This window comes from Archocentrus centrarchus, chromosome 14 (assembly GCF_007364275.1).
Source record: "Archocentrus centrarchus isolate MPI-CPG fArcCen1 chromosome 14, fArcCen1, whole genome shotgun sequence".
Taxonomy (NCBI): Eukaryota; Metazoa; Chordata; class Actinopteri; order Cichliformes; family Cichlidae; genus Archocentrus; species Archocentrus centrarchus.
The window spans coordinates 2,450,868-2,463,626 of NC_044359.1; the positions used below are offsets into that span (position 1 = coordinate 2,450,868).

The 12,759-nt window shown below is 44.5% G+C and overlaps 1 protein-coding gene across 2 annotated transcripts; it reads left to right on the forward strand.

The window, feature by feature from the left end:
* The first annotated feature begins 1,750 nt into the window (after nt 1–1,750).
* Nucleotides 1,751–11,591, forward strand: LOC115792603 (flavin-containing monooxygenase FMO GS-OX4). Of its 2 annotated transcripts, XM_030747203.1 has the most exons (9): nt 1,751–2,015; nt 3,655–3,887; nt 4,220–4,358; nt 6,609–6,751; nt 7,206–7,258; nt 7,774–7,898; nt 8,587–8,694; nt 8,827–9,036; nt 9,366–11,591. In XM_030747203.1, the coding sequence occupies exons 2-9, from the start codon at nt 3,688–3,690 to the stop codon at nt 9,675–9,677; spliced, it is 1,290 nt and encodes a 429-aa protein (XP_030603063.1). In that variant the 5' UTR covers nt 1,751–2,015; nt 3,655–3,687; the 3' UTR covers nt 9,678–11,591. The 2 variants fall into 2 exon arrangements, with proteins under 2 accessions (XP_030603063.1, XP_030603064.1); XM_030747204.1 differs by lacking the exon at nt 1,751–2,015 and having other exon boundaries at nt 3,698–3,835.
* Nucleotides 11,592–12,759: the final 1,168 nt, after the last annotated feature.

The window sequence follows — 12,759 nt, forward strand, 5'->3', positions numbered from 1 at the left end:
ATAAAGATCTCACCTCATTACAAGAGCGGGAGTCTCAGCATGTGGCCAATAAAATCAATTTATTTTTCTCCATTTCCTGATTTTCCTCCTTTTTGTTAAAGCTTTTTCTGACCAAACTTCCCTCCATCATCTTAACCTGCAGTACAACAGCAGCGTCAGCAGTAACCAGAGGCTCAGAGTTCAGCTCATGGGAAACATTCAAAGCATATCAGCAGGTTATGAATTTATGCCGCATATTCAAAGGTTGCAGATTGAGCTGCGAGAGCGACTGTGGTCAGATACACGGAGCTCATTTCCACACGGCTTTGTGAGTCTGTTTGAAGCTGCAGGGCTGTTTTAAGGACAGGAAACAGGAAAGTTTCTCCTTGCAGTCACACAGAGTTACTCTGGGCTGAGTCTCTCTGCAGTGATCAGTGTGTAATGAGGAGACAGAAGAAAGTTACTCAATATATTTGAAGACAAATGGTTAAAGGATATTTTGTTAAAGCCAAAATTATAAACACATTCAAGTCAGCGGTCTCTAACTGCACAGCAGCAAACAGGAGTCACACTTTCTCCTTCACTGTCCTGATGCTGACGACTTTGGAATATTTAGGAACATTCTGGTCGCTGGTGCTGGCAGGATGAAACTGTTTTTTTAATGATTGTTTCTGTTTCCAAAGCCTGGGAAAGACGTCAGGTTGGATGATTTCTTGGTACTTCTGATGACTGTCTTCATTAACAGGTGGACGGCACGCCGCTGTGAATTATGGGACAGTTATTTCCTCTCCTTTTATAAAAGATGCTTCAGTGTGTCCTCTGCTGAAGGAGGTAACAAAGGAAGCATTGAGGCTCCTTTTCTCAGTATCTGGTGAATTCATGCAGCTCTGATTATGGCTGCAGATACTTGTGCTTCACCTCCATCAGTGAGGAACCCTCTTAAGAAAACCAGCTGTTCAGCCTGCATCAGGAAGTGATGCAGGCCTACATGTAACAGTGAAAGCCAGCAGAAAATCATTAATCTTATTAATTTATCTTAATGCTTTTAAGGTCCGAAAGTGTGCCCTCAGTCTAACCACATTATATCAAAGTGTAAATTTTACTGATCAGTTATCCACCAAATCATTCATTTCATCTTCCTTTAAAAATTCATCTAATCATAGCAGAGGATGTTTCAAACAGCCTCTGGGTTGTGGGCCCAGCACGCTCCTGGTGCACCACTCTGCTGCTTTCAGCAGTACATGAACCGACTATCAGGGACTACACCTGTTTACCTGTCCTACAGTCACACACCTCAGTGATCCCCTCCTGTGGTGCCAGCATTAGCTCACATTTGGACTTATTTAGTCAGTGATGATGCTCAGACATGTCCTCCAGGACCACTGAGATACTTTAAGTGCTTCTTAAACATGCTGACAAATAGTTGTAATATTATTTCCCACTTTGACTGAACCCAAACACCCGTGAGGAGTGCTCAGACCCCTCTAACAAATGCAAAAATTTTACTATGACATTAAACACAAAACACACACAAAGTGTTGTTTTAGTCTGACACCAGTGTAATAATAAATAACAGGACTTGAAGCTAAACTAAAATCAAACATTTTTAAACTAATAAAACTAAATTAAACTAAATCCACTAAATGAATCAGAACTGTACTGAAAACAGTCAAATAAAAATAAAAACTTAATTTTTCGGTTTTCTCGCTCTAACGTTTATGTCTGCTTTTATTCTGAAGGCCTCCGGAAGCGTTGAGCGGAGCAGGGGAACCGTTTGCTCCGGAACACCGGAGCCGCTGTGCGGGAACGGCAGCCGTGTTGCGATGTGAATCGTCCCTCCGTGACTGGATGGCTGCGCAGCGGATCAGTTAGCTAATGTTTCAGCGATGTTTTCGATGATTTCCGCGGACAGCGGGACGGGAAACAGCTGACCGGGACCACGATGACGCTTCATTGCTTCATCATCGCCGAATAATCCGAGTGTTTGTGTAAAAGTGCCGTTTTTAATGCAGCAGCGCAGCGATCTACACTGACAGGTACGCTTTAAAAAGTTTGTGGCAACTTGGTTTGGGCATGCGCAGTTTGCAACATCGTTAATTTCCCGTTAAGATTTATTAAACTGTGACTGGTTAGCTTGTTAGCATGCTAATAAGAGAGTCATTGAAATATGTTCAGCTGTTCTGAGGATTTTGGATGTCAGATTTTAAGCCGGCAGTTCTGCCTGCCCTGAGGAGGCCCGCAGGTCCAAGTCCAGTCTGTCGGAGCGAGGCTGGGTTAAATTATAACTACACAGGTGAAGCTTCGCTGTGACACCTTAAACTCAGGCTGAGCTCAGAGGAGCACACAGAAGCTTTGCATGATTGACACTTGACAATTCAAAATAATCCTACTTTCTCTCATACTGGGTTTGAATTCTAGTAGTTTTGGCTCCTCCCCCTTTAAGCAAATTTTCTTCTGATTGGCTGCCTCTCGTAAGCAACGTATTTAAACAGCAGGTGGGTGGGGCTTCACACTAACTGCACACAGTTAGTGATGATGAGTTGAAGCTTCATGAAGCTTTCCAGTCAATCAGTGAACCCATGGGTTGAAAGTGCGCCATCAAGAGGACAGTCAATGTAAAACAGACTGACTGATTATAATCACACCAAGGCTTTGGTGTGCAAAACTTTGAACAGAATAAAGGATTTTTGTGATGACAATAAATAAATCCTGAACTAACTAATATGGTGTCTGTCTTTATGATACAATGTTGGGGTCAAGAGGGAAAGTGGAAATAAATTGGGGAGAGAGTTGTGATGTGATTGTGTTACTTGGTTGGTAACTGTGCTCACTAGGGACATGTTACTTATTCGTTTTTATTTAGAAATAACAGCTTTGCCACAGAGCTGAGCTTCAGGTGTTTTCTTTTGTTTGAAACAATTTCAGCTGCTTCAGAAAATACACTTTCACAGGGCACAGATGAAGCTGGGGTAATAATTTATTGCTATGTCCACTCATTATTATTACAGATCAGATTAAAATGTTCCCAGACAGAGAAAATCTCCTCTTTCTGGCTGGTTCCATCACCAAATAGAAGCAGCTCAAATAGACCGCAAACCAACGCGCAACTGTCACCAATACCACAAACTGTGGGGGGGGGGGGGGGTCTGTTGCGTTTCGTTGCCTGTTATATTTCAAATCACACACCAAACCCATGAATCGTTTCCTGAATCACTCGTGTGGTACGGCCGGCTTGCGAGGCTTCGCACGTCATGACATAAGCCTCGATACGCGCTTCACAGAAGTCTCCCTCAAGTACTCGATACACGCTTCGAAGCCTCGACACAGAACGACACATCACTACATACAGTCATAGAACATGAGTCCTAGCAAGTGAAGCTTTAATGCCGAGGCTTGAAAATGTCTAAAAACAAGCTGTTATTGCCTAGTTGTCCATCTTTTATGTACAGTCTTTGATCTCTATGACCTCACACTGACCCAACAGTCTGAGTCTGAGCTTCTGCTCACAGAGATCACCTGCATGTGAACGTCACCACTGGAGCAGGAGATATGACAGGAGAGGAGAAGCAGATCAGGGTCCACGTTAGTCACACATGTATTATTAGCCCTCCACTCGCTGCGATAACCAGACCTCATCTCCTGACCTCATCTGAGTGTTTGTGTCTCTGTGTTCAGTTCAGGTGGAGTCGCCAGCAGAACGCAGACCTGATGTTGCGGGTGGCGGTGGTCGGCGCCGGGGCTGCCGGGCTCTGCGCAGCCAGGCACGTCCTGTCCCGCCCCGGCTGCTTCGCCCCTCCGGTGGTGTTCGAGCTCTCCGACAGCGTGGGCGGCACCTGGTGTTACGATGAACGCGCCGGTACGTACGACAGCGGGCGGCCAGTTCACAGCAGCATGTACAGGGACCTCAGGTAGGCTCACCTGTGTGCGTGTCATCGATGGGCTCGCTGTGATGTCCAGCTTCATATTTTACTACATTATCTATTCAGTGTGAAATTATCCTTGCTTTTCTTAAACTGTGTCTCACTTATTCCAACCCAGGCTCAACTGTGAGCCTAAAGCCTACTTCCTCCAGCACAGCTGTCTGATTGGGCTCACTTCCTGTCTCTCTGCGTTCAAATCATGTATTCTCTCTGCAGTCCGACAACGACACGAACACCAGAGGAGGGCTGAACTACGATGAAATGTGGCTGCTGCTGTTTCCTGACCTCACAGTTAAAATGCTTTCTGATGTTCCCGACAGGACCAACCTGCCCAAGGAGGTGATGATGTTCCCAGACTTCCCCTTTGACCCCCAGCTTAGCAGCTTCCTTCCCCATCAGGAGGTCCAGCGGTACCTGGAGAGGTACTGCCAGAGCCACGGCATCCGGCCTCACATCCGGGTGAGTCCCGCTGTTCGAGGTCAGAGCTTCAGCAGTTTTAAAAGCAGAAGGTTCGAGCAGCTGAAGTGAAGATTTGAAGCTGTTTGAACTGCAGCCCTGGATCCAGCCTGCCAGCTCTCTGCAGTCTGTGTGATGCATGTGGGGAGAAGGCACCATGCAGGGTTCAGACGTGATGTTTTTTTTATTGGTCACATCATTTTTCAGCTTCATTTGATGTTCTCCAAGTGCAGAAGCATCACCCGAGGGAAAATATCGGCTCAATAATGTCTGGAACCACGTGTGAAAGTAAGCGGTAGGAGTAGGGGCGTGCAGTATAGACAAAAAATAATATCTCAATATTTTCTGTAATTTTGTCGATAACGATATCTAAAGTTTGCCGAGTGTGTGTTTTGCCAGACACTTTAGCTGATTTAGGTTTGTCTTTCATATTCCTCATACTCGTTGATGATGGAACAGGTTAGTTGTCGAGCTATCTGCTTTCTTACAAAGTCTGCAAACTGCCATCTTTTCAAATCCAAACCACCTCCTCACCAAGGAATGAAATCTAAGGGGCTCGAGCCTGAGAGGCTGGCGATGGTTGAATTTCTTCCCCCGCGCAGTGTGTTCACTCTCTTCCAGCTTTAGGTGTGTTGTTTAGGAAGCTATGTTAGCGCACAGTACGGGCACTCTCAATGCGCACACGCAGCAGCCTGTACTAAAGCATGAAGCAGTGAACGTGTGGAGCCGAGGGTTTGATTGTTGGTTTTTTCCACAGTCATTAGCATACTCGATAACGTCAGCTCGCACATCGTTAACACGGCAATTACGATATTATCGTAGATGATATTTATCACTCACACCTAGGTAGGAGCCAGGAATCGTGCAGCGTGGATTCTGTAGGAAAGATCGCAGTGACATCATCACCATCGTGACATCATCACCATCGTGACATCCATCAAACTGAGGGAGTGTTTCTGCTGCTGTGAGCAGAAACCAGCTCGACTGCTGCTTTCATTTAATCAGGAAGAGCTCTGAGATCACAATCTCTCCTTCAAGAGATTCCAGATCAGGAATGACAGATCGGGAATGACAGATCGGGAATGACAGATCGGGAATGACAGATTGGGAATGACAGATCAGGGAATGACAGATCGGGAATGACAGATCGGGAATGACAGATCAGGGAATGACAGATCGGGAATGACAGATCAGGAATGACAGATTGGGAATGACAGATCAGGAATGACAGATTGGGAATGACATATCAGGAATGACAGATTGGGAATGACAGATCAGGAATGACAGATTGGGAATGACAGATCAGGAATGACAGATTGGGAATGACAGCTGCACTCTGCAGTGAAAGAACTGAGCTTTAAAGCTTCCCAAAGAGACAAAAGCAGGTTTGGTTTTGTCTGAAGGTTTTTCCATGACTGAGCTGTAGCTGAATGCTGTTCTGCTCTGAATCATCAGCAGAACAGGTAATAATTTACCCAGCATGCTTTGTGCATAAAAACGCTGTTGTCTCCTCAGGCTTAATGAAGGAAACTGCTCATAAAGTACAGTGATTATTATAAATATGATGTGAACACTGAAATCAGACAGACCATGTCAATAATGTTCCCATAATGGAGAACAGCCTGAACAACCTCTAACCTTTATTGATTGATTGTTCATGTTCCTGACAAATAATCAAAGACATGGATCACATTTGGCTACCAGCAGATTTCCCTCTGCAGTACCTGGGCAGGTAAACGCTGTATTAGATAAACCAAGGTCCAGAGTACAGCAGTATATACAACCACCCCATCAACCAGTGAAACCAGCATAAATCACAGTAATAATGGTGAATTTGATAAATGTTACGTGACTGATGGGAAAGAAATGAAAACCTTCCAAACCTTTGGGAGCTTCTTCTGCTCTTTAAGGAGCACAGTGGAGGTTTGTGCAGAGGCAGAGCTGCAGTCGTGCAAACCCTTTCACTGGTGCAGATGCAGCATTGTGCTCCTGTGTTCCCCGATGTGATTGTGGTTTGTTGTCCTGATTTTAGAGCTTGTTTATGGAGCCGGGACAGTGATCTGCTACAAGAGAACGGGTATTCAATATGAGAAAATATTGCTGTGTTCAGGCGATCATGGAACTTTATTGGGGGAAAAATCCCAACCTGATATTCCTGAAAGTGTCCAAAGTTTATATGTGAAAGCAGCTTCCATCAGAGACGTCTAAACAGATGTAACCATCACTCATCCTCTCTGCGACTCTTCCTGCCAGTTCAACACCACCGTGGAAAGTGTGAAGCCCATCGTCGTGACAGCAGAGGGGGAGGAGGAGAGGACGGCATGGGAAGTGACCTCGTCCGATTTGTCGGGTCGTCAGAAAACGGAGACGTTCGACTCGGTCTTCGTCTGCTCGGGGTGAGTTCACACACTGACCAGCAGGGGGCGACCGCAAAGAACTCTGAGCAGTCCCTTCATGCTGTGACCTCAGGAAACATTTTCCTGATGGTCTCAGCTGCTAGTTTGGCTAATGATCAGTAATGTCTGAGATTCAACACTTTGTGTCCTAAAACTTTAATTGGGTGTCTGCAGTTCATAAGAAGTCTTTAAATATCTACATTTTGTAATAAAACACCTTAAAAATGTTAATTCTGTGAAGTGCAACCAATCATGTTACAAAAATGTGGATTAAAGTCCTTAATTTGAAGGTGAGCATTTTATTTTGAAAGAGTTCAAAGTGAAACAGTTAACCGGTGTTCTGTTCCTGTAGCTGTGCTTCAAAATAAAAGTCTCTGCCACCTGGGTGCACCAAAGCACCGCGTTCACCTGCTTCAGAGGTCTTGACTCTTCTTGGTTTTTGTCTGTCTTTAAGGCACTACTCAGACCCTCACATCCCACACATACCAGGCATCGAGAAGTTTACAGGTAACAGCGAACATTTCTGCTTTTATCAGAGTCGCAAAAAAGCAAAAACACAAAAATTTCATCAACATTTGAGTTTAACTTTAGTAGAAAAATGTGTTGCCTCAAGAAGAGCCAGTGAAAGCAGCAAACTGCTGATCTCTTCATCAGGGTTGCTGTTCTGTTTAAGGCTCAGTAACGTCTCCTGCAAACAGCACAGAGTTTCACAGCTTCACCTGAAGAAGACGTCTGGATCATTAAATCTGTTAAAGTGTCAGTTTCCTAAATAGAGGTTTGTTGGTGCCGTGGTGGTCTGAACTTCAGGAAGCGTCTGATTTCGAGGTTTGGGTGGGGTTTGCAGTTGGGCAGTGCAGAGGATTATTTAGGTTGCCCAACCTCAACAAGCAGCTCAGCCAAGTCCACAACATTTAACTGCCTGGCCTCCTTTTCAACAGTAAAACTGCTTTCACAGCAGGACGGAGCGTCCCTCCTGATGATCCATTCTAGCACCGGTGTAACTGAATGCTCTCTGTGTGCAGGGACGGTGCTCCACAGTCACTCGTATCGATTCGCTGAGCCGTTCTCAGGTCAGTCGGTGGTCGTTCTGGGAGCCAAAGCATCGGGTTTGGACATTTCCATCGAGCTGGCCAAAGTGGGCGCCCAGGTAAAAACCCTCCAACATCTGTGTGTAGGTGTCTTTACAGCTGTGTGCTCAGTCCTTTAAAACAGTAACACGCAGTTAAATAAATAATGAGATAAATGTGTCAAATGCACATTATTTTTATCTGTGAATTCAGTTGTTTCTTGTCCACATTTTAGTTCACATATGAGAAACCTCAGCTGCAGAGGAACCATCACAGAAACGAGCTGCTGTCTGGTGGCGTCACACACTTCAGGCTCCGGTAGTGTAGGTGGCCTTCTAACGTGAGGATGAGGTGCCAGGCGATGCACATATTAAAACAATTCAGTGCATAAGCTTCACACTTGTGCAGCTAGAGAGTGTAGGGAGCAATGAGAAAAACATTTTGTGCATTCGTATTAATTTCTTGACAAAACCAGAGTTTGAGACCTCCAGGCTGGAGAAGAGGAGAGGGAACAGAGGAGCATGACTGTGTCTTTAAATAAATTAACAACAGGTTATCTACACAAGCACAGCACCAGCAGGGAGAGAAGTACCGCAGGGCTTTAAACACATCACAGAGTTGATTTGGAAAGTAACACCTGCTGGTTTCTTTATAACATGTGGCTGAAACACAACTGAAGCCCAACCTGATCTCCAGAGTGGTGGAGGTTAAGATGTCAGAGACCAAAAACTCTGTGATTTGAGTGTTTTTCGTTCTTCCTCTCTTCAGGTGACTCTGAGTCACCGTCGTCCTCGGCTCACCTTCCCTCTGCCTTCTGGGATTCGACAGGCCACCTCAGTGGAGGCGGTTGATGACAAAGGCAGAATTCGCTTCCAGGTAACTAAACTCGACCTGATTGCTCCTCCACCGCAGGAACTCTATCTAATTCATTTAAATAAAATTCGACCAGACGCTCCCTGTGATTGGTTGATTCTATTTGACGCTGTAACCCATTGTGATCGGTTCCAGGACGGCTCGGTGACCGAGGCTGATGTCCTGATGTTCTGCACGGGGTACAACTTCAGATTTCCCTTCTTAGACGCAGCCCAGCTGGGTCTGGAGATTCAGGACCACATGATATCACCGCTGTACCGTTTCATGGTGCCCCCCGCCTTCCCCTCCCTGTTTTTCATCGGCATCTGCAAGATCATCTGCCCCTTCCCCAACTTCAACTGCCAGGTGAGCAGAAGTGTAGTGGTCAGCACAGAGCCTGTTCTGCACAGTGCTTTTTAGAACCAGACCACATTTCAGGAGGTTTGAGAACCAATTATTACGTAGCTTTGCTAGCAGAAGTTTAGGGTCATTTTTGTGGGAAGAAGATCAAGTCAGACAGAATCTATGAACTGGTTCTGTAGGCATACTCCTTTTCTGCCAACATGGTGTACAATGTACAACCTGTTTTAAGCAGAAAGACTGATGCTGGTATAAAAAAGCTGGCACCAGCACTGCAAAGGCCTGATGGATCTACTACACACCACCACACTTTGTTTTTTCTTCAAACCCTGCAGGTCCAGTTCGCCCTGGCCGTGTTGGCTGGGTCAGTCACTTTACCCACTCGGGCTCAGATGGAGGATGAAGTTCGGCGAGAGCTGCAGGTGAAGCTGGAGCGTGGAGTCCAACATCGCCACCTGCTTATATTGGACCAGGATCAGTGGGAGTACTGCAATATGCTGTCTCGCTCCGCTGGCTTTTCTCCGTTACCTCCGGTCATACGGAGCCTGTTCGAGGAGGTGCACCAACAGCGACAGATTCACCCTGGAAACTACCGGAAACTCAACTACAGGCTGATCAGTGATACACAGTGGGAGCTGATAGATTAACTGGTGCATAAACATTAATGAAGGGCAGATGTGTAAAATCACAAACACTGAAGAAGCTGAACATGTTATAGCAGCCCCACCTCAGGCTGCACCTGAGAGGTCTGAGAGGCTCAGGGTATGAAGCCTGCTCCCTCGGTCCCTCGTTACATTCACTACATTTTCTTAGATGTACTACTGGCACGCTTCACGTCCACACCCAACTATATTTTAGGTTTAACAAACTGGTTAGCCAATGAAATCCTGTTATATATTTTAACTTCGGTTGAAATAATAACGGCTAATAACACATCACACAAAAATACAAAGAAAGTTCGCTTAATTAAAGTAGCAAAAATGACCAACCACATAATTTATGGGACTCAATCCCAGACAAGCCCCCAATTTAGCTCAGGACACTAAAGGCCTTTGCACACTGAGCATGTTCCAAAAGAAACAGAATGAAATTCTGAAGTTTTTTCAATGTAGACTTGTTGTGTAATGTATATACACACCAAACATGTTGCATTTATATGAATATTTTGTTCTTAAAAAAAGCACTGTCAAAAAAAAAAAGTCAACATCAAGCGATGATGAGCTGGTCCTGATGTTTCTAAACAAAAAAGGAAGAAACAGAGATTTCAGGTTCATCCAATTCTCCCGAGAAAGCAGCAGCAGGGAGAATTTCATGGTTTGATCCAGGAGTTGAAGCTGGATCACGGCCACATCTGAGGGGGCGGAGAAATAATTTTAGAGAGCCTATTGAAATAGCTTTATTAAAAAAACAGTAAATAGTACAATACAGTAAAACAGTATAATTTTACTGTTCCCACATCCCTGTATATTCAGTGTATTGGTGTGTGTTTTGAGTTATGAGCTCACATGTTCCCAAATGCAGCGCTGTGATTGGTCAGATCTGTTTATTTGCTTGCAAAAGTAAGAAAAAAATTAACTTGATCCATAAAAATAATTCCAAATTCACCCCGTGAAATAACATGGTTGGTTTGAACGGCTGTATTAAGAACAGCTGAAACATTTTCACTAATTGTATGGGTCTGGTGTGTAAAGGCCTTCACATGAGTGATCTCACAAACCAACTAAACTCTGAATGTTTCAATTTGTGCAATAAATGTTGCCCCCTGACTTCATTTTAACACAGAGACTAAAAAGCAGGAGAAGAGTGTGTGAAGCTGCAGGACTTTTTAGTTCTGAAAATACAGTTCAGTCAATGAGCGTTTGGACAGTGACACATTTTGGGTAGTTTTGCCTCTGTACACCACCACAGTGGATCTTAAATCACAGAGCGAAGATGTGACTGAAGTGCAGACTTTCAGTTTTAATTGAAGGGGTTTAACAAAGGTAGCATGGCAGGACTGCAGGCTCTGTACCCTCAGACACTCCCACATCTCAGGAGCAGTCGAGTCAGTTCAGCTTATTTTCAGTTACTCAGTCTGCAGCCACTGAAGCTCTCGGTCTCTTCAGCTCTAATCTCACAACATTTTACAGTTGCTCTTCTATAGTTTGCCCACAGGTGGGCAGCATACAGAGAAATGCTCTCTAAATGACATCATGACTACATGCACTTAATAGGCTGAGATTTTGTGATAACACAGGTCTTTTGAAATGAATGAAGATCCTCTGCTTTCATCCAGAGTAAAATATCTGCACGGCCGCTGGATGAACGCTGTCTTTTTAATTGATCACTGAAGGTCTGAAAGCTCTGGATCAGAGCTGATCACCGCGTGAAGAAACTTTTCATATCATGCAGGAACTCTCAAAGTCTAATCAGACAGGTTGTGATCATGGTGCGAGCTCTGCAGAAAACTCGCCCTTTAGATTTTAATCACTGAGCTGTGATTAGCAGAGCTGATAAATGTTGTCCAGTCAAATCTACGTTAATCATTACAATAAAAAGTTTTTAATTCAAGTCACTTTCTGTTTGTACAACACAGAGAATTTAAAATAAGAGTGTGTTACCTCAGATACCTTAGTCATGTGTGATATTTTAACATGACACAAACATCTGTGAGTGTAGCAGCCATCCTTCTACACAGCCATAATAAGTTGGTGTTGAATTTGTCTGCTGCCCCGGATTACTGACCACAGGAACTATGAAAATGACCTCGGCTAATGCTGGTTAATGTTAGCATTTTTTTCAATCCACAAATGTTTACTTGTCAGAAAAAGATATTTAAACAAACTTGCTGTTTTGTGCTTTCATAGGCAGACAGCCTAAACTTTAACTAACATTCAATGTCTTTATACTTAGCTAACCTTGATTAGATTCCTTTAACATTAGCTAACAGTGTCTGTGTAGATTCTCAGTCATCCAGGTCATAGTAGTCTCTGGATCTTGAAAAAGGCGACTGGACTTCTTTTTGTTTCTTGAAGACGTTTCACCTCTCATCCGAAAGGCTTCTTCAGTTCTCAACCAAATGGTGGAGAGACCCAGGTATTTAAACCCCTGTGGGCGTAGTCCCATGGAGGTGGTTATGACCCTCTATTGATCATGTGCGTGAACACATGTGCCCAGGTGTGAAGAGGGCGTGGGTCATATTTAATCAGTGGTTTCAGTTGAAACCAATTTAGGACTCCGCTCCATTGTTTCCTGTGGCCTATTGAGGTCACTGGAACAAAGGTGTGAATGGGGGTTGAGACGTCTGGGAAGGGAGCTCAGGACAGCACTGTAAGCAGGGGAAACTCGGTCACCTACAACATTTCCAAACACCTCGCCACCATCTTATCACCGCTTGTTGGCATCACACCCCACCACATTGAAAACTCTACAGATTTTACTAACAAGGTCCAGAATCTTGTACTGGATCCAGATGAAACCATGGTGTCCTTTGATGTGGTTTCACTTTTCACTTGCATACCCACAACTGAGGCAGTGGAGACCGTCAGAAGACGACTACAGGAAGACGATTCCTTACTGAACAGAACCAGCTTCACCCCAGATCAGATTTGTGCACTTTTAGATCTCTGCCTTACCACAACATATTTTAAATACAATGATGGATTCTACAGACAGAAGCATGGATGTGCCATGGGCTCCCCAGTGTCTCCCATTGTAGCCAACCTTTACATGGAGGAAGTGGAAAGTAAA

Bases quoted from the DNA above. Each gene is read 5' to 3' on its own strand.
- LOC115792603 (XM_030747203.1), top strand. From the start codon at position 3,688: ATGTTGCGGGTGGCGGTGGTCGGCGCCGGGGCTGCCGGGCTCTGCGCA. The intron at 4,359-6,608 runs GTGAGTCCCGCT...TCTTCCTGCCAG, and splicing joins GCATCCGGCCTCACATCCGG to TTCAACACCACCGTGGAAAG. The intron at 7,259-7,773 runs GTAACAGCGAAC...CTCTGTGTGCAG, and splicing joins AGGCATCGAGAAGTTTACAG to GGACGGTGCTCCACAGTCAC.